At 52.4% G+C, this 19,319-nt stretch overlaps 2 protein-coding genes across 4 annotated transcripts in view; one reads left to right on the forward strand and one right to left on the reverse strand.

Annotated features, from left to right (window-relative positions):
- Positions 1–1,225: 1,225 nt before the first annotated feature.
- Odc1 (ornithine decarboxylase 1) lies at positions 1,226–10,151 on the forward strand. The gene is made up of 10 exons (XM_090337450.1): positions 1,226–1,434; positions 3,544–3,743; positions 4,277–4,450; positions 4,595–4,767; positions 6,047–6,181; positions 6,507–6,588; positions 6,700–6,783; positions 8,401–8,563; positions 8,656–8,983; positions 9,668–10,151. Exons 2-10 carry the CDS (start codon positions 3,642–3,644, stop codon positions 9,810–9,812), a joined length of 1,386 nt encoding a protein of 461 aa, XP_090193576.1. The 5' UTR covers positions 1,226–1,434; positions 3,544–3,641; the 3' UTR covers positions 9,813–10,151.
- Positions 10,152–17,872: 7,721 nt separating this feature from the next.
- The window catches only part of Hpcal1 (hippocalcin like 1), an 80,834-nt gene continuing 79,387 nt past the window's right edge, over positions 17,873–19,319 (reverse strand). For all 3 annotated transcript variants that reach the window (XM_090337453.1, XM_090337451.1, XM_090337452.1), the window contains exon 5: positions 17,873–18,684. In XM_090337453.1, the coding sequence (XP_090193579.1) occupies positions 18,587–18,684 (98 nt within the window). In that variant the 3' untranslated portion in view covers positions 17,873–18,586. The remainder of the gene's footprint in view (positions 18,685–19,319) is intronic.

Consider the following 19,319-nt stretch of genomic DNA (forward strand, 5'->3'; position numbering starts at 1 on the left):
GGGAGTTTTTCTTTTTGTACTGTCCCTGAGCTCATTTGATCAAGGCTAGCATTCTATCACTGTGAGCCTCAGCACCACTTCTGGCTTTTTTCTATGTATGTGGTACCGAGGAATCGAACCCGGGTCTTCGTGCAGGCTAGGCAAGCACTCTACCACTAGGCCACACTCCCGGCCCCTGCAGGACACAGCTTTATCTTTGACGACACATCTTTGTCTCTGACGCACATCCTTATCTTTCACCCACAGACCCACCCCCCTCCTCTGGCTTCAGCGAAGCCACGCCTGCTCCAGGAAGGCGGGGATCATCCCCATAGCAGGATTCACAGGCTGTGTGCCCGGGCCTGCGGCGGGTCCACAGGGGTGGGGAGGGCAGAGCTAAGGGCTTGGAGCCCTTCCAGGAATCCCCCTCCTCCAAAACAACCCCGGATGACCAGGGCCAGGCGACCCTTTCTGTGACAGGCCCTGGAGTGGGGCATCGCCGAGCCCGGTGGTCACGCCTGGCTTCCACGCCAGACTCTTATCTCCAGTTAATCACCACAAACGTGGAAGTGGCTCCGCGGCCCAGGGGAAGCGCTCGGGGCAGCACCCAGGCCCACAGTTCCAGTCCCCCGGCCGGGGAGCCGCGGGGCGGGCGGGGCGGCCAGGCCGAGGGGCGCAGGTTGGTGGGTGCCCTGAGCTCCGATTACGCCTGGCCGGCGCGGACTCCCCACCTCTGCCGGGATCGATTCCCGCTCCCGGTGACCTCGGCTCGGGTCCGCGACCCCTGCTCCTGCCCAGGGGCGCCCAGCCGTCTCCCGCGGCGCGGAGGCCAGCGCTCGGCGGCCCGGCGCGCGTGCGCGTACGCGAACGCCTGTGGCTCACGCGCGGCCGGAAGGGCCCGCGGCGTGGTGCGCGTGCGCGGGGCCCGCCGCGGGGCGTGGTGCGCGTGCGCGGGGCCCGCCGCGGGGCGCGGCGCGAGGCCCGGGCGGGGCGGAGCGGAGGCCCCGGACGCCTGCGAGGCGGGCGGGCACGCGCGGGGCGGGCGGGGCCCCGCCGCGTTGACGTTGTCCCCGCCCTTCCTCCTGTCCTCCCTCCGCGCCCCAGGCCGGGGTTGGCAGCGGCCGAGCCCCCGCCCCGCCCCGCCCCCGGGCCTCCCGGCCGGAACCGATCGCGGCTGGTTTGAGCTGGTGCGTCTCCATGACGACGCGCACGGCGTATAAGTAGCGGCGCGGCGCCGGTCCGGGCTTTGTCAGGCTCTGCTGCTGCCGCCGCCGCCGCCGCCGGCCGCCCTCAGCCAGCAGCTCAGCGCCACCTCGGGCCGGCGTCTCCGGCGGGCGGGAGCGAGGCGGCTGACGGGCGCGGCGGCGGGCGGCCCGCGCTCCTCGGGCTCCGGCTCCGGCTCGGGCGGCGGCGGCGTCTCCATGGGGCCGGCGCGCGGCGCGCGGACGCCCTGAGGTGAGGACGGGGGGCGGCGGGCGGGCGCCGCGACCACGTGTCCCCACTCGGGACCGGCCCGCGGCCGCCGGCGGGCACGTGGCCCCCGCGCGCTCGCGCCGGGCGGGTGGCGGGGCGGCACCCGGGGTCGTGACCTTGGGGGCCACGTCGTCCTTGGCGCGGGCTCGGCGGGGCCGGGGCGGCGCGGGGCGCGGGGCTGCGCTCGGCTCGGCTCCCCGGAACCCACCCGGGCCCCTGGCCACGTCAGCGCCGGAAGCCGCGGCGAGGCCGCTGCGCCGCCGACCGCTAGGTCCCGCGGCAGGTGCAGGGGAGCCGGCCGCACCCCCTTTCTCCAGCCTGGAGGCCGGCGTGGGTCCAGCGCGGCGGGGCCTCCGGGGAGAAAGGGCCGGGCAGCGTGACTCGGAGCACACGGGGAGCGCGGCGGGCGGGCGGGCGGGCCGAGGCTTCCCCGCGTCCCAACTCACCGGGGCAGCCGGAGGGAAGGTCCGGGAGACAAAGGACGCGGGGGCTCCCTCGACTCAACCCGAAACCGGCTGGAGTCGGGGAGCTCTACGTTTCTGTCGGGATTCGCGGTATCTTTGAAGGTTGCCCTCTGCGTGCCTCGAGCCATCTGTTTATAGTTAAAGGAGACTAGGCGGAAACTAAAGTGTTCCTAAGGAACTCTTTTTTTTTTTTTTGCCAGAAAAAAAAATTAAGTAGCACTTTAAACGATACAAAGAAAGCGAAAATACTAAGGGATCGTGGGTTTCCAAGGAGAGAAGGTTAAGTATAGGCCTGAAGGTTGCCTCAAATATTTAACAAGACCATTTGGTTCCTGGTTGAGCCCCATTTATCAGTCTGTTGTAAATGTCATGCTTGTTAGCCAGTGAAAAGAGGCGGGCTGGCTTTCCCCTCGGGTGATTCAGGCAATTTAGGAGGTCCACAATGTCAAAAGGTCACATTGAATGGAAGCTTAAAGCAAGTTATACCATGCATGGGTTGAATTCATTAACAGTTTAATGAAAAGGGAGCTTGAGCCCTGGTGGCCAGCCTTGTAACCCCAGCTCCTCAGGAGGCTGAGATCTGAGAATGCAAATCTCAAAGCTAGCTGAGGCAGGAAACTTCTTGGAACTCTTATCTCCAGTTAATCTCCAAAGAAGCCAGAAATGAACCTGTAGCTCAGGTTAATAGAGCCACTGGCCTTGAGCAAAAAAACCCAGGCCCCAGGACTGGCACCAAAAAGGAGGCAGGGAGATAATTTCCTGAACTCTCACCAGTGTCACATTTCATGAAAGCCAGGGACAATGCCCTTTACTCATCCTAGCATAATCTTATTTTTTTACTCATAAGGTTAGCCAAGATGACCTCTGTGGTAGTCATAGATACTGTGGGGGCAGGTCTCTGGCCCATAGGGACAGCTGAAATGACCAGAATTGCAGTCTGGTAGGCAGCACTGGTTCCAGAATACTTACTATTCTGCTTAGCTGACAGCAACCAACAGTGTATTGTGTTGATTTGGAGATTAGCTTCTAAAAATACCTACACAGCTAGTATTAGCTCATACAATTGTTAGAAAATGTATGATCCCTTTCTAACTAAAGTCTTTGCTGTTAATAAAAAAAACCATATACACGAGACTGAGTAGTGGTTGCAACGCTGATAAGTTTCTAAGGAACTGAAGCAGTTCTCAAAGACTGGCAAGCCTTTATTCATAGCATCAAGCTATGTTGAGAGAAGCCTGCGCACCCTGCAGTATTTAAGTGCTCTGCAGGTGTCTGCAGGTTGCTTTGGAGACAGCATATTATGTTTGGGATTTTTTTAGTGTGCTGCTTTGAAAACCCAGTGTTTGCACTGCAGAGGTTTTATCGGGCCATGGCACTCAATGCCCAGGAGTATGTGATTCCACATCATTGAGTGATCTACTTAAAATGTGGGTGCTTGACCTGCAGTTCCTGTAGTGTGCTGTTACAAGGCCTGATCTTTCAGTTTGGTGAGATCCCCAGAGAGCACATTCATGGGTTTCTTTCTGTAGTGTATTTCTGCTGCAGCTTCTCTGTTGGAGAATTGCTTCCTTCATTCCATCTCTTGGTTTTCCATGGAAGTTTTCAGCTTGCCACTTGTTTGTTGCAGGTTCATTTGTTAAGAAGAGTTCTTGCTAAATCTTCAGAGTGAACTCTTTGGCTGCTTGGAGCTTGTTGCATTTCAGAGGCACATTCAGAGCCACAACCATGAGCCACTTTAATAAGGAAGAGGTTGACTGCCATATCCTCGATGAAGGCTTTACTGCCAAGGACATCCTGGACCAAAAAATTAATGAAGTTTCTTCTTCGGTAAGGATTTGAGGCCCATGCTGAGCTGGTAGCAGTTGGCATAGCTGGCCAATGGGAAATCCTGGTGTGGTCTTGGAAAGAAAATGTAGTGAAATACTGGAGTGTATGTGTCTTGTTTTTGTGCCAGTATTGGGGCTTTGAATTCAGAGCTGTTCACTGTCCCTGAACATTTTTACTCAACTGGGGTTTGTACTTTACCACTTGAGCCACAGCTCTACTTCTAGCTTTTTGGTGGTTAATTGGACATGAGTCTCATGGACTTTCCTGCCTCAGCTGGGCTTTGAACCAGTCCCCAGATCTCTCTGCCTCCTGAATACCTGGTATTAACAGATAACTCCCTAGCATCCAGCCCTAACATGTATGTGTTGTCAGGGATTTAGAGTTCAACTAGTTATAAACTGCCCAATGATAGTGGTGACCATATGCCAGTAGTTCTGAGCTAGATGAATTAAAGGCTGGGGAGAAAGGGAGAGAAGCTTCCTGTTGTGGCTGCGAGACTGTTAACAACTTACCTGTATCCACTGTCATTACAGGATGATAAGGATGCCTTTTATGTCGCAGACCTCGGAGACATTCTAAAGAAGCATCTCAGATGGTTAAAAGCTCTTCCCCGAGTTACTCCCTTTTATGCAGTGAAATGTAATGACAGCAGAGCCATAGTGAGTGCCCTGGCTGCCATCGGCACCGGCTTTGACTGTGCCAGTAAGGTAAGCAAAGGCAGGGGGTTTGAAGATACTCTAGATGATGGTCCTGTGTTGGTGAGGTGGTAGGAGCTGAGCAGAGGACACCAAGGAGGTCCACTTCCGACCACACACACAGGAAGCCTGATGCAAACATTTTTTTTTTTTCAGACTGAAATACAGTTGGTGCAAAGCCTCGGAGTGCCTTCCAAAAGGATAATCTATGCAAACCCTTGTAAGCAAGTGTCTCAGATCAAGTATGCAGCCAGCAGTGGAGTCCAGATGATGACTTTTGACAGTGAGGTGGAGCTGTTGAAAGTCGCCAGAGCGCATCCAAAGGCAAAGTGAGTCCTCTGAGAGTGGTGGTGCAGTGGGATTCTTTTTTCTTTTTGGAGGGGGGCCAGTCCTGGGCTTGGGCTCAGGGTCTGAGCACTGTCCTTGGGTTTTCTCAAGGTTAGAGCTCTACCACTTGAGCCACAGCACCACTTTGGACTTTTTTTCTATGTATGTGGTACCAAGGAATCAAACCCAAGTCTTTGTGCATGCTAGGCAAGCACTCTGCCACTAGCCCAAACTCCTTGCCCTAAGCTTTTCTTCTTACCCAGTTTGTAGCTGCTAATTTGTAACTCTGTGTCTGACTACAAAGGCAGTGAAACAGTTGACTTAAAAAGTCAAGTCAAGCTGGGTATAGTGGCTCAGACCTGTAATCCTAGCTACTCAGGAGTCTGAGGTCTGAGGATCAAGGTTCAAAGCCAGCCAGGCATTAAAGAACATGAAACTCTTGTGAGTCTTGGGGCTTGAGAACTGGCCTGGCCGTTGTCTCTGAACCCATCAGCTCAAGGCTACTGCCCTACCCTGGAGCCAAGTTCCACTTCCCTTTTTCTAGAGGTTAATTGGAGATAAGAGTCTCAAGTCCTTTTGTGCCAGAGCTGGCTTTGAATCTTGATCCTCAGTCCTTTTGTGCCAGAGCTGGCTTTGAACCTTGATCCTCAGATCTCAGCTTTTTGAGTAGCTAGGATTACAGGCATGAGCCACTGCACCTGCTTGGGCTGGTCAAGGTTCAAAGCCAGCCCAGGCACAAAAGGACCAGAGACTCTTATCTCCAGTTAACTTCTAGAAAATGGGAAGTGAGGCTTGGGCCCAGGCTGGCTTTGAACCTTGGTCCTCAGATCTTAGCCTCTTGAATAGTTAGGGTTACAGCCGTGAGCCAGTATGCCCAATCATGGGGATTGAGCTCAGCCCAGGCTCTTCAGCTCAAGGCTACCACCCTACCCTTGAGCCAAGCCCACTTCTGATTTTCTAGAGGTTAATTGAAGATAAGAGTCTCAGGTCCCTTTAGAGCCCAGTCTGGCTTTGAACCTTGATCCTCAGATCTCAGCCTCCTTAGTAGCTAGGAGAACATGAAATTCTTACTTTAGTTAACCACTAGAAAACAAACAAGCGAGGCTGTGGGTCAAGTAGTAGGAAGATAGCCTTGAGCTGAAAAGCCCAGACAGTGCCGAGGCCCAGAGTTCAAGCCCAATGGCCGACAAAAAGAAGTCATGTCAGATTCATTTGGACGAGTGTCTGGCCTGTACTGAGAGCAGGTTCTCTTGATTTGACTTTGGTTCTCCTCACTTCTAGGCTGGTTTTGCGGATCGCCACTGATGATTCCAAAGCAGTCTGTCGCCTCAGTGTTAAATTTGGTGCCACACTCAAAGCCAGCAGACTTCTTTTGGAACGAGCAAAAGAGCTAAATATTGATGTCATTGGTGTCAGGTGAGATCTTGGTGGCATACTTGGAGGTTAAGATAGTAAGCAATGTATTGCAAGTTCTAAACCCATTTCCACTGGAATTTGGGGAAATGTAAGGCGTGGCATCTGGGTTTTTTCTCCCTGGTCCTGGGACTTGAACTCAGGGTCTGGGCTCTCTGTCTTTGAGCCTCTCTGTTGCTCAAAGCTAGCACTCTACCACTTGAGCCACAGCGCCACTTCCAACCTTTTCCGTTTATGTGGTTCTGAGGAATAGACCCCAGGGCTTCATGCATGCTAGTCACTACCAATAAGCCACGTCCCTAGCATCTGTTTTTTGTTTTTACTTCAGCTTCCACGTGGGGAGTGGCTGTACCGATGCAGAAACCTTCGTGCAGGCTGTCTCTGATGCCCGCTGTGTCTTCGACATGGGGGTGAGTACACAGACCCATGAGGATATCAGCTCCCACCTCGGCATTCCCTCTTGCAGAAGTCTGGACCCATTTCCACCTAGTTGCTTGACTTTCCGGCTTTCTTCATTCTAGGCTGAGGTTGGCTTCAGCATGTATCTGCTGGATATTGGTGGTGGCTTCCCAGGATCTGAGGATGTGAAGTTGAAATTTGAAGAGGTGAGATAAGCATGAAAAGTATTGCTTGGTATAACAGTGAATGACTTCTGTGATATTTGAATTTTTATTTGCTAGTATTCTCCCCTCTATTTGTGGTTCTGGGGTTTGAACTCAACTACTTGCTAGAGGCAATTACCTTTACTAGTAAGCCATATCTTCAGCCTAATTTTGCCTGGTTTTTCTTGGTTTGCTTTTGTTTTTGTGTTTGGTTGGTCTGGTCTGTCCCTGAGCTCTTTAGCTCAAGACTAGTAGTGCTCTGCCACTTAAGCCACAGCACCATTTCCAGCTTTCTGGTAGTTAATTGGAGATAAGTCTCCCAGACTTTCATGCCAGGGCTGGCTTTGAATCTCGATCCTCAGATCTCACCCTCCTTAGTAGCTAGGATTGCGGGCGTGAGCCCCTGGTGCCCAGCATGTGTGTTTTGAAATAGGCTCTCAAATGTGCCTGAGCGTCATCAGCTAATTTTAGGCTTCCTAACAGGCACCTTGTCTAGCTGGTATGTGTGTACCACATCCAGCTCTCCCATGCAAGAAAAGGGTAGGCTTAGAACTTTCCTGTCTAGGTGGGCCTTCAAATTATGATCCTCCAGATCTCAGTCTCCCAACTCTCTAGCGTTAGAGATGTGAGCCATAGGCACCTGCTGCTAATATTTTCTTTTTTCTTTTTTTTTTTTTTTTTGCTAATCCTAGGGTTTGAACTCGGGGTCTAGGCACGATCCTGTCCCTAAGTTTCTTTTTTTTTTTGCTTTGTGGGTCATGAGATTGGTTCCTCAGCTCAAGACTACCGCCCTACCCTTGACCCAAGCCTCACCTCCCATTTTCTAGAAGTTAATTGGAGATAAGAGTCTCCGGTCCTTTTGTGCCTGGGTTGGCTTTGAACCTGACCAGCTCAGATCTCAGCCTCATGTATAGCTAGGATTATAGGCAAGAGCCACCACATCCAGCTCCTAAGTTTCTTTTGTTCAAGACTAGTGCTCTACCACTTGAGCTACAGCATGACTTCTGGCTTTTTCTGTGTATATGGTACCAAGGAATTAATCCCAGGTCTTTGTGCATGGTAGGCAAGCACTCTACCACTAGGCCAAACTCCTGTCCCCTCCGCTTGATTTTCTAAAAATACAAGTCAGCCTTTTGAAGAGTCTGGAGTGTTGATTATACATTAAGAAATGCTGTTATAGAATAGAGAACATGATAACTTCAGAACATTATGCAATAGGTTTTCTTAGACTTTGTACTTACCATTGACATTTTTAACTGTTTAGTCTCATAGGAAGTGAAACTATATAGTGCTGAGGTTAATAAATAGATGGACATTGTTACAATTTATGTGGACTAGGCAGAATATAAAGCTTGTTGGCCTATATTTGCTAAATGAAGCGTTTGGTGCCTGGACACTTGACTGTGATCGATTTTGTACTTAATTGCTAACAGCATGGCTAGCACATGTGAAGGGGTGGAGATAGGGTGCCCAGGCAAGAACGAAGTGGAGCACTAGGGATGTGCATGCTGGTTGGTGTCAAGGGAGATGTGTGCAGGCCTGCTGGTGGCAGCTTCTGGGGCAGCCTTATTTCTCCAGGTGAATTCCTATAATGAGTGGTTACTTTCTTCTATTCATTAGATTACCAGTGTGATTAACCCAGCCCTGGACAAGTACTTTCCATCAGACTCTGGAGTGCAGATTATCGCCGAGCCAGGCAGATACTATGTGGCATCTGCATTCACACTTGCAGTTAATATCATTGCCAAAAAAATCGTATGGAAAGAGCAGAGTGGCTCTGATGGTATGTGCGATGGCTGAGGAGAGGAGGCTTGGCAAGGGTAACTAACTGGAGGTTAGTGCAAAGTATGGTAATGTAGATGAATCTGTTTGCAGATGAAGATGAGCTGAATGAGCAGACGTTCATGTATTATGTGAATGATGGCGTATACGGATCCTTCAACTGCATCCTTTATGATCACGCACACGTCAAGCCCCTCCTGCAGAAGAGACCCAAGCCTGATGAGAAGTACTACTCCTCCAGCATTTGGGGACCCACGTGTGATGGCCTTGATCGCATTGTTGAGCGCTGTGACTTGCCCGAGATGCACGTGGGCGATTGGATGCTCTTTGAGAATATGGGCGCCTACACTGTGGCTGCTGCTTCTACTTTCAATGGCTTCCAGAGGCCAACTATCCATTATGTGATGTCACGGCCCATGTGGTGAGTGAGGCCGAAGTGACAAGCATTTGTTTCTGGGTTCAGTACCCAGCATTGAGCTAAAAGGCAGGGGATACAGAAAGGAGATCTTACTTTGTTGGGGGGGGGCGGGGGTCATGGGACTTGAACTCTGGGGCCTGGGCACTATCCCTGGAGCCACAACACCACTTCCCATTTTCTAATGATTAACTGGAGATAAGAGTCTCACCTTCTTTTAGTTCCTGAGGTGGCTTTGAACTGCAGTCCTTAGATCTAGATCTTCTTACCTTCTTGAATTTGTGCTTCCGTGTCTGATTGAATAAGAAATCATTTATTTGCTTTAGATTGAGCTACATACAGCAAAAAAAATTCTTGTGATTGTGCTGATCTGTATTTCCTGGATTTGAGTATCTTAGCCAGGTGCCAGTGGCTCATGCCTATAATCCTGGCTACTCAGGAGGCTGAGATCTGAGGATCACAGTTCAAAACCAGCCCAGTCACAAAAGTCTGTGACTCGTTTCCAATTAACCACCAGAAAACTAGAAGTGGTGCTGTGGTTCAAAGTGGTAGAGCAGCGTGAACTCATGAAGTTTCCAGGTTACCAGTGCTCATGCTTGAAAGATGCATTTCGTTGATTGCTAATGATGTAGAAACCAATTGTCCCATGGGGAGTGACAGCATTCTGAGTGTCCTTTCTTTGTGTCTCAGGCAGCTCATGCAGCAAGTCCAGAAGCAAGGCTTCCCGGCCGGTGTGGAGGAGCAGGACGCTAGCATGCTGCCCCTGTCCTGCGCCCAGGAGAGCGGCCTGGAGCGGCGCCCAGCGGCCTGCACGTCTGCCAGTATCAATGTGTAGAAACTTCTTGTAGCTGTCAGGTGCAAGTGTAGCTTGAATTAAGGGATTTGGGGGGACCACTTAACTTAATTACTGCTAGTTTTGAATGTCTTTGTAAGAATAGGGCTGGCACAGACTCAGCAATAACAAAAGACTAGGAGATGGGGCCACACTTTTCTGTGTTCCTATGGAAACTATTTGCATATTTGTTTTCTATGGATTTTTATTCACTTTTCCAACATGTTATAAAGAGTGCCCTTCGCTGCCAAGCAAGCATTTGTAGCTTGTACAATGGCAGCAAGGGCCAGAAGCTTAGTGTTGGGAGCTGTTTTGAAAATAAAGTATCTTGAAATAATGAGACATTGGAAGTGCTGTGTGGTGTCCGTTCTAGTGTTTCATGGGGCTTGTGCAGCCCAGCTGTGGTTGGCTGGGCCACCACCTAAGTAAAAGGGATGTAGGAGACTGCTGGGGCAGTCATGTGTTCGCGTGCATGCGCACGCGTGCATGTGTGTGACACCAAGGGTGGTCTAACCAGTCCCCCTTTCTAAAGCCCAAAACGTGTGTGTGTGTGTGACACCAAGGGTGGTCTAGCCAGTCCCCCTTTCTAAAGCCCAAAACGTGTGTGTGTGTGTGGCACCAAGGGTGGTCTAGCCAGTCCCCCTTTATAAACCCTAAAACACATTTTTCCTAGTTACAAGTTAAGAATACACTACTACTACTTGGCAATTATTACGTCCTAAAGCGTAAAGCCTTTACCTTCTTGTCTGGCTTTGATACTGGCCTTTGTTTTTTTTTTTTTTTTTTTTTTTTTTTTTTGCCAGTCCTGGGCCTAAGCTCAGGGTCTGAGCACTGTCCTTGGACTTTCTCAAGGCTAGAGCTCTACCACTTGAGCCTCAGCACCACTTCTGGCTTTTTTCTGTATGTGGTACCAAGGAATCGAACCCAGGTCTTCATGCATGCTAGGCAAGCACTCCACCACTAGGCCAAACTCCCGGCCCTGGCCTTTGTTTTTTGACTCAGCTTGGACCTCTGCTTCCCTGAATGATGTCAGGCTCTCAGACTGCTGAACCTTGGCTTTTTAAACTCGCTGCTTAGGGAGCCATAGGAAGAAAGCGAGGAATAAATTCTAGATGCTTGTGGGAAATGCCCACAGTAAACTCCTCAGAAGGCCAAGGCCAAGAGAGTGGAGTTATGAGGGGCTGGGAATGTGGCCTAGTGGCAGTGCTTGCCAAACATGCATGAATCCTTGGATTCAATACCAGTAAACAGAAAGCTAGAATTGGTGCTGTGACTCAAGTGGAATGCTAGCTTTGAACAAAACCTCATGGACAGTGCCCAGGCCCTGAGTTCAAGCCCCAGGGGCAAAAAAAGGTGTGTGTGGGGGAATAGGAGTTCTAGTCCAGACTGAGTTAAAAAGGTTACCTATTGTTCTAATGTTTTGTTTTGTTTTTAAGCAAGGGGGTGTTAGCTCCAACCTGAAGTCTAAAAGCCAGTGGACAGTGCCCAGGACTAGTGCACACAACGATTCTGAACATTGTAGAGGCTTGCCAGCACCACTGGAGGGTCAGAAAGACAAGGACTTCTGCCCCCTAGAGGAGCGTGTCTAAGTTGAGGAAGGGAAGAGTCCCTCGGCTAGACTGACAGGCTGACGCCACCTGGTCTTTTCCGGTTATGAAGACAGCTGTGGAGCACAGATAACTTGAGTTGGGCATAATGGGAAGAAGAAAAGCTGTGTCTGGCAGGCCACCCTCCCTCTCCGGAGCCCCGGTACTGCCCACCACGTGTGACCACTCACTACAGGACAGCCTCCGTGTTGGGCTCACCTGTTGGAAGAGAATTGGCTGTGATGTTCATGCCACAAGTCTGAGCTAAACACCAAACCTTGCTAGATTTGGGCTTCCATTTGGAAAGTTCCCAAGGCCACTGGATAGGAGTTTACATTGAAAAGAGTACAGAACTGTTCAGCCAGGGAGGATACTGGAGGTCTGGAGGCCACCCTCAGCTCATTAGGACTGTAGCTCACCATGGGGGGGTGGGCGGGAGCTGTCTTGGGTCATCCCCTACTGTCCACAGCCTGGCCCAGCCACTGGGCCCAGCGTGTCCAGATGCTGACAAGGCTAAGCATGGCCTGGGGACCTCTGGCCCAAGAAGCTCTTAGGTTCTCATTTGCAGGTGTTGTGTGCAATGCTAGATGTCTGTCCAGACCTAGGATCTAAAGCTGGTGAGGGGACATGGGGCTTGAACTGGGCCTGAGAGCTGCCCCTGAGCTCTTCAGCTCAAGGTTACCTCCCTACACTTGGGCCAAATCCACTTCCCCTTTTTCTACAGGTTAATTGGAGATAAGAGTGTCAGGTCCTTTTGTGCCCAGGCTGGCTTTGAGCCTTGAGCCTCAGATCTCAGCCTCCTGAGTAGCCAGAATTACAGACGTGAGCCATAGCGCCTGGCTGTGAATCAAATTTTTGACCTTAGAAATATGTATCTTAGGACCAAAAGCTTGTCCTAGTGGTAGTTCCATTCCTTGGAACCACATACACAAAAAAACGGAAGTGGCACTGTGACTCAAGTGGCATAGTGCTAGCCTTGAACAAAAAATGTCCAAGGACAGTGCCTAAACCCTGAGCTCAAGCCCCAGGACTGGCAAAAAAGAAACGAAGGAAAGGAAGGCAGGCAGGCAGGCAGGCAGGCAGGCAGGCAGGCAGGCAGGCAGGCATATCTTAGCCAGGCACTAATTAACCATAAAAAAACTGGAAGTGGGGTTGTGACTCAAAGTGGTAGAGGCTAGCCTTAAGCCAGGCTCAGAGTGCAAGTCCCTCAACCAGAAAAAAGAAAAAAAAAGAAAAATGCATATTTTTCTCACCTGTCGGATTGGCTAAGAGGACAGATATGTTCACACCACAGGTGGAAAAGGAGGAATGATGTGGCTAGAGGAAGAGGCCAAGAGAAAATGACTTGATCTTGGACCCACTTCCAAGAAATTTTCTGAAATACTCAAGACAATAAATTATGGCACTGGCTGTAGAAGAGTTTGTTCAGAAACGCTATTTGAGAGGACACAGATGACATCGATGGCTCGGGATGGGTCTTTATGTACCAGTGGAATAGTGAACAAGCAGGGTGTGGAAATGTGCATGTGTCCATACTTAACACATACTTAGAACATTTCTGGAAGAATTTAGGAAAACTGGAGGCCTGGGGAAGAGAGGAGCCTGAAGTTTCCCTGTGTTGCTGCCAGGAAGAAGCCCAGAGAAGGACATCTCAGCCACAAGCTCAGCCCACGAACGCATCTGATGACTCCAGTAAGCTGGGGTTTCCCTCCCCTTGTGCATGCTCTGAAACCAGTGGGAGGAGTGGCCGGTGGGCTGGCTTGGGGAGGAGCTGGTCAAGCCCGGTCCTCATCTTTGCAGGGCTGGTCAGCTCAAGAGATCAAGACCCAAGAAGCAGAACGTTTTGCCCCTGGAGTGTCAGCATATGGCCTCGCTGCCTTCCCTAGAGAAAATGCCCACCCAGTCAGACTCTTGAGTGGCAGACCTGCTGAGGGAACGGCTCTGCCAGGACTAGCCTGCGGCCACCACAGAAATCACAGGACACACGCCGCTAGCAGCCTGCCCTCTAGTTCCTGGCTGAGCACAACTTTGCCTTCTTGTTGGGGCCCCAGCACTGCCAGGCCTCACTTGGGGTGTCCTGGGCTCCCGTGCTCCTGTGGGCCACACGGGGACGGCTGCCACCTTTCCTCAGCAGGTTCCCCAGTGATCCTAACTATGCATGTGTGTGTGTGTGTGTGTGTGTGTGTGTGTGTGTGTGTGTGTGTGTGTGTGCGCGCGTGCGCACGTATGTGCTGGTCCTGGGGCTTGAACTCAGGGCCTGTGCACTGTCCCAAACCTCTTTCTTTTCCTTTCTTTTCTTTTCTTTTCTTTTCCTTTCTTTCTTTCTTTCTTTCTTTCTTTCTTTCTTTCTTTCTCTTTCTTTCTTTCTTTCTTTCTTTCTTTCTTTCCTTCTTTCCTTCTTTCCTTCTTTCTTTCTTTCGCTCAAGGCACTACTACTTGAGCCATAGCTCCACTTAAGAGTTTTTGGGTGGTTAATTGGAAATAAGTGTCTCATGAATTTTTGTTTTTGGCAGTCCTGAGGCTTGAACTCAGGGCCTGAGCACTGTCCTTGTGCTTTTTCAAGGCTAGCGCTCCACCACTTGAGCCACAGCACCACTTCTGGCTTTTTCTATGTATGTGGTACTGAGGAATTGAACCCAGGGCTACATGCATGTTAGACAAGCACCCTACCACTAGGCAATACTCCCAACCAAACTTTTTTTTTTTTTTGGTGGGTCATGAGGCTTGAACTAGGTCTGGGCACTGTCCCTGAGCTCTTCAGCTCAAGGCTACCACCCTACCCCTGGGCCTGGGCACTGTCCCTTAGCCCTTCAACTCGAGGCTACCATCCTACCCTTGAGCCAAGCCCCACTTCCCATTTTAATTGGAGATAAGAGTCTCAGGTCCTTTTGTGCCTGGGCTGGCTTTGAACCTCGATCCTCAGATCTCAGCCTCCTAAGTAGCTCAGATTACAGGGGTGAGCCACCATGCTCACTCACTTTTTTTTTTTTTTGGCCAGTCCTGGAGCTTGAATTTGGCTTAGGCACGGTCCCTGAGCTTCTTTTGCTCCAGGCTAGGGCTCTACCACTTGAGCCACAGCACCACTCCTGGCTTTTTTGAGCAGTTTATTGGAGATGAGTCTCATGAACTTTCCTTCGAGGCTGGCTTCAAACCATGATCTCAGACCCTTGAGTAGTTAGGATGACAGGCATGAGCTGCCAGCGCCCAGCTTCCCAGGTTATTCTTGCAGGAGTGGCGAGCTGGCCACTTCCCATAGGGGCCAACCTTCATTCTGTACCTCTCTGCCATGCTGGATCTGGGTCTGGCTCTGGGGCTTTCTTTGAGCCATCTCTGGACTAGAGGGAGGAGAGGCAACCTTTCCCAAACAGCTTTCAACCAACAAGGGACGCTGAGTAGACTCAGCAGCAGAAGAGGCATCAGCAGAGGCCACCCTGACCACTGGGGCCCTGGTACCTGAAGCCTCCTTCCCCCTGGGAACTGAGCCAAGTGCTGGACAGATCCAGCTGAGCCTGAGCTCCCCCGCTCTAGGCACAAGGCTCTACCATGGCTGCCCCCTGGTCAAATAGGAGGCAGGCCAGGCCCTGGGTTCTTGTAGAACCCAGAACCTAACACATGGACTGAAATTGCCTGAAATGACCTGCTGACAGGGGGACAAAGGGCTCAGTGCCAGGGTTCCTGCTAGCTAGCTGCAGGGCTTTCCAAAGTGGGAGCCTGGAGCTAGGGCAGACCGAGGATAGGACGGTGGCTTCGCCCATATGCAGGGCCCTGGGCTGGCTTTGGGCCTGGCCTCTCCAAATCCTAACCTGTCCCAGGTACTCTTGCAGGCTCGGCCTGTGGCTTGGTAAGGTGGCTAGATTTAGGAAATAAAAATGTAAGGCCTGGTACCTAGGTAAACCAAAACATTATTTGCAGCTTAGCTGCAATTCACATTTCCTCAGAGCCCTGTGTTCTCTCTGGAAGCACTACCCACAGATCTCTGCGTTGTGGGTGCCAGAAACCCCACCCTAACTTCTGTGTGCTGTGTGGGCCCCCATAAGGTGGCCATCCTGCCACAGCCGACCTAGCTGCTCTAAGTATTCCGCCATGTTCCCAGTCACGGCCACCAGGTGGCAGCAGCACTTTGTGCTTTAAGATGTAGTCAAGGCAGCCAGCCCCTCCCCCCCTTGTGCAATGCCCACAGTGACCAGAGACCCCCTCCTGGGCCAAGAGCTGTAGGTCTTTGGGGGTGGCTTGGACCCAGAGCTATCTGCCTGGCACCTGGGCCTTTTAAGGAAGACCTGACAGACTCGTCCTGGTGAGAAACCTTTTCCCAGCTCACATGGCCGTCCATGCCACCCCATGCAGCCGTCCTACATGAGGAGGGCAGGGCCTCTTTAGCCTCTGTTCCATTGTCCTATGACCTCAGCCATGGCCTCTTGAGCTGGCTCAGTCCCCGCACGGAGCCTGCACAGCAGTGGCTGGCCCACTGGCTCTCCACCGCCGCCTGCGGTCCACCCCACTGGGACTGGGTCTCAGGCCTCTGGCGCTGACCTAGAGGCTCCATGCTGTCCCCCTAAGAGTCCATCTAGGGTGCCTCATCTTCACCCCGTGCTCCCACACCTGGAGCCGAGTCCCATGGAATTGAGCCCATACCTACTTGGCCTTCAGTCCTGAGCTCTTGGCCTGGCCAGACCCCCCCCACCCCAGGACCCTGCAGCAGCCAGGGAATAGAGCGTAAAGGTGATCCCTTGACTCACAGGCAAGGGCAGAGACATGTCCAGCAGGATGGTGTGGCTGTAGGGATGAGCCAGGGGTCCCTGTGGGAAGGAGGGCGCTGCCTGGTTCTGAGCAGCCTAGGGGCCACATGAAGAAGTTGGGTTTCCAGGGCAGGCCAGCAGGAGGCTGGGAGGCTGGGAGGCTAGGAGGCTGGGAGGGAGTGGGGAGCCCAGAGCCACCCTTCCGACCTCACATGGAGTCCTAGCACACTGCCAGGCTTGGTGTGGGGATGGGGTGGGGATTCTGAAGTCTACCTTCCGGCCGAGATTCTGGTGCCGCCCCAGGGGACATCTCCGGCCCCAGGCCATGTTTTGAGTGAGAGCATTGGCTGTCCTGCCTTGACATTAGAACTAAAACTACTTCTCAGCTCTTCTGGGATCTTTCAGCCTCCAGAATCACATTTATTCACATCCAGTTTCTCAGGATTAATCCAGTAACCTCCATCTATCATTTATCTATCTACCCACCCATCCATCCATCCAACATTGATCTACCACCTCTCCATTTGCCCACCTTTTCCCCATCCCCTCTCTCCATCCATCCCTGTCTACCCATCTCTCCACATCCATTCACCCATTCAGTCCCATCCATCCATCCATCCATCCACCCACCCATCCAATCTCACTGCCTCTGTTCTTGGAAAACCCACAGTGCTCATTCTATGTCCTTTCCATGATTCTTGCCCATGGCAACTGCAGCTCGCCCCACCCAAGCACTGATTTAACCCTTGTCAGTCCCAGAAGTAATGCTTGTAACATCCCAGCACCTCTGGAATTTTACACCTCCTCTGGGCCAGAGACACCCAAGTCACCACCTTGCCTCTGTGCTAGGATAAATCTGGCCCCAAGGTTACATGGTCTTGTCCTCTGCAGCCCTCCCCCACCCCGAGGCTGAGCAGCGTGGAAGGGGGAGGAACTGAAAAACTGCCCTGCTGTCCCACCACCACCACAGAGAGCATTGGGCAGTGGAGAGGTGTTAAGACGACCAGTCAACAAACCAGCAGGTGCTCAGCACGGAGACCTTGCCAGGCCCAGGATGAGGAGTTCCTGAGGCGGAGAGAAGCCCATGCCAGCGGTGGCTCATGGCCGACCCTGTGGTACCTGTGTCTGCTCCCTGTCAGGGAGATGGGCTGCTCTTCAGCCAGTCATGTCAGGTGCTTTGCCAGGGCACTGGCCTGAGGGTGTGTGGAGAAGGAGCTGGCTGGTGAGCTGCGAGGCTGGCAGGGAGGAGGCGTTCTTCCTTTTAGAGAAAGGAGCTGCTTCTTCCTCTAGACCACAGCAGCTGTGCGAAAGGGAGGGGGCGGCTTTGAGGATGAAAGTTGACTTGGAGTCTGTGTGTGTGTGTGTGTGTGCCTGTGCACACGCATGCTACTCCTGGACTTTGAACTCGGGGCCTGGATGCTGTCCCAGAGCTTTTGTGCTCAAGTCTAATATACTATCAATGGGCCGCAGCCAGGACAGTCTCCCATTCTTTCCTTCCTGGGCTGGCTTTGAACCAGGATCCTCAAAGCTCAGCCTCCTGAATAGCTAGGAATACAGGTGTGAGCCACTGGTGCCAGGCTCTGCAGGTTTTCTTTGGCTGGGGCCAGATTTATTGACAACAGCACTGACACCCCTGGGTCATGGAGGGGCCCCATTTCCCAACAGCCGGGATGCCAGAAATCCCACTTTCACTGGAGAGCGCTAACTGCACGGACAGAGCCCCCACGACGAACACCACGCTCAGGGAACAGTTTATTTGATCAATTTAATACAAGAAATGGCAGGCGGATCCACAGGGAAGACGGAGCACAGGCGCCCGGCGGCGGTGGCCTGGTGGCAGGCCCTCCGCAGCCCGGGTCACCTGCGTCTCTGTGAACTAGGCAGATCGAGAGTATATAAATACCACAGAACAACCGGGCTCGAGGGGACCACAGGCCACGAGGGGGGGCCATGCTGCAGAAGCAATCAGAGGCATTAAATACAGGACCTACACGTTACGTGTCACGTCACCATACACATAATTTATGTATTCAAGAAAGGAGACCACGGAGTATGTACATGCGAGCGGCTTTGGTGGGAGGAGGAACCAGGGCAGGAGCCATGCAAGGGAGGGACTTCCCCTCCCCATCGGCCTTTGTCCCCACCTATCCCACAGTCACTGGGCGTATCTTCAGTCTCAGCCCCTGGCTCCCTGGGGGTCGGGGCCAGGGAGCTGAGGCGGATCTTCCCGTCATGCCCTCGCTGGGAGTGGCCCTGGAAGGGGCTGGGCCGGGTGGGAGGGGTGGGGCATTGCTCTGGGCAGGTGGAGGAAGGAGGCGTAGGCCCAGCAGTGTGATGGACGCCAGGACCCTGGTCCTTGGAGAGTGCGAGTGACCACAGGATGCTGCCACTGGTACAAGCAAAGCTGAACTGGCAACAAGAGGCTGTTTCTCTGCACTGTCCACACGCCACGTCCTCAGAACTGACTGGCGCTGCTGGGGTCACACTGCAGCAGGCGCACGATGGAGGGGTCACTCTTGGCACCTTTGATGAATTCTTCCAGTGACAGTTTGCCTGTGGGTGGAGACGGGAGAGACAGGGTTAGCCAGTTGTGTGTGTGTGTGTCTGCGTGTGTGTGTGTGTGTGTGTGTGTGCGTGTGTGTGTGTGTGTGTGCGCGTGCGCGTGCGTGTGTGTGTGCATGCACTCGCATACACTCTTGCTTGGCTTTTTGCTCAAGGCTGGCACTCTACTACTTGAGCCACACCTCTACTCCTGGACTTTTGCTGGTTAACTAGAGAGGAACACCTCAGACTTTTCTGCCCAGGCTGGCTTCAAACTGGGATCCTCAGATCCTCAGCTTCCTGAATAGCTAAGATCATAGGCATGAGCCATCAGTGTCTGAACTAGGGTTATCTTTTGTTTTTGCCAGTCCTGGGGCTTGAACTCAGGGCCTTAGCACTGTCTCTGAGCTCTTCAGCTCAAGGCTACCTCCCTACCCCTTGAGCCACAGTGCCACTTTCAGTTTTCTAGTGGTTAATTGAGATAAGAGTCTCATGGTCTTTAGTGCCGGGCTGGCTTTGAATTGTGATTCTCAGATCTCAGCCTCCCGAGTAGCAAGGATTACAGGTGTGAGCCTCCGAGCCCAGCCCAAGTTTCTTTTTGACAAGCTTTTTTTCCCTTTAAATTACATTCTGGTTTTTTGTTTTGT

This window comes from Megascapheus bottae, chromosome 7 (assembly GCF_031878675.1).
Source record: "Megascapheus bottae isolate mThoBot1 chromosome 7, mThoBot2.hap1, whole genome shotgun sequence".
Classification (NCBI taxonomy): Eukaryota; Metazoa; Chordata; class Mammalia; order Rodentia; family Geomyidae; genus Megascapheus; species Megascapheus bottae.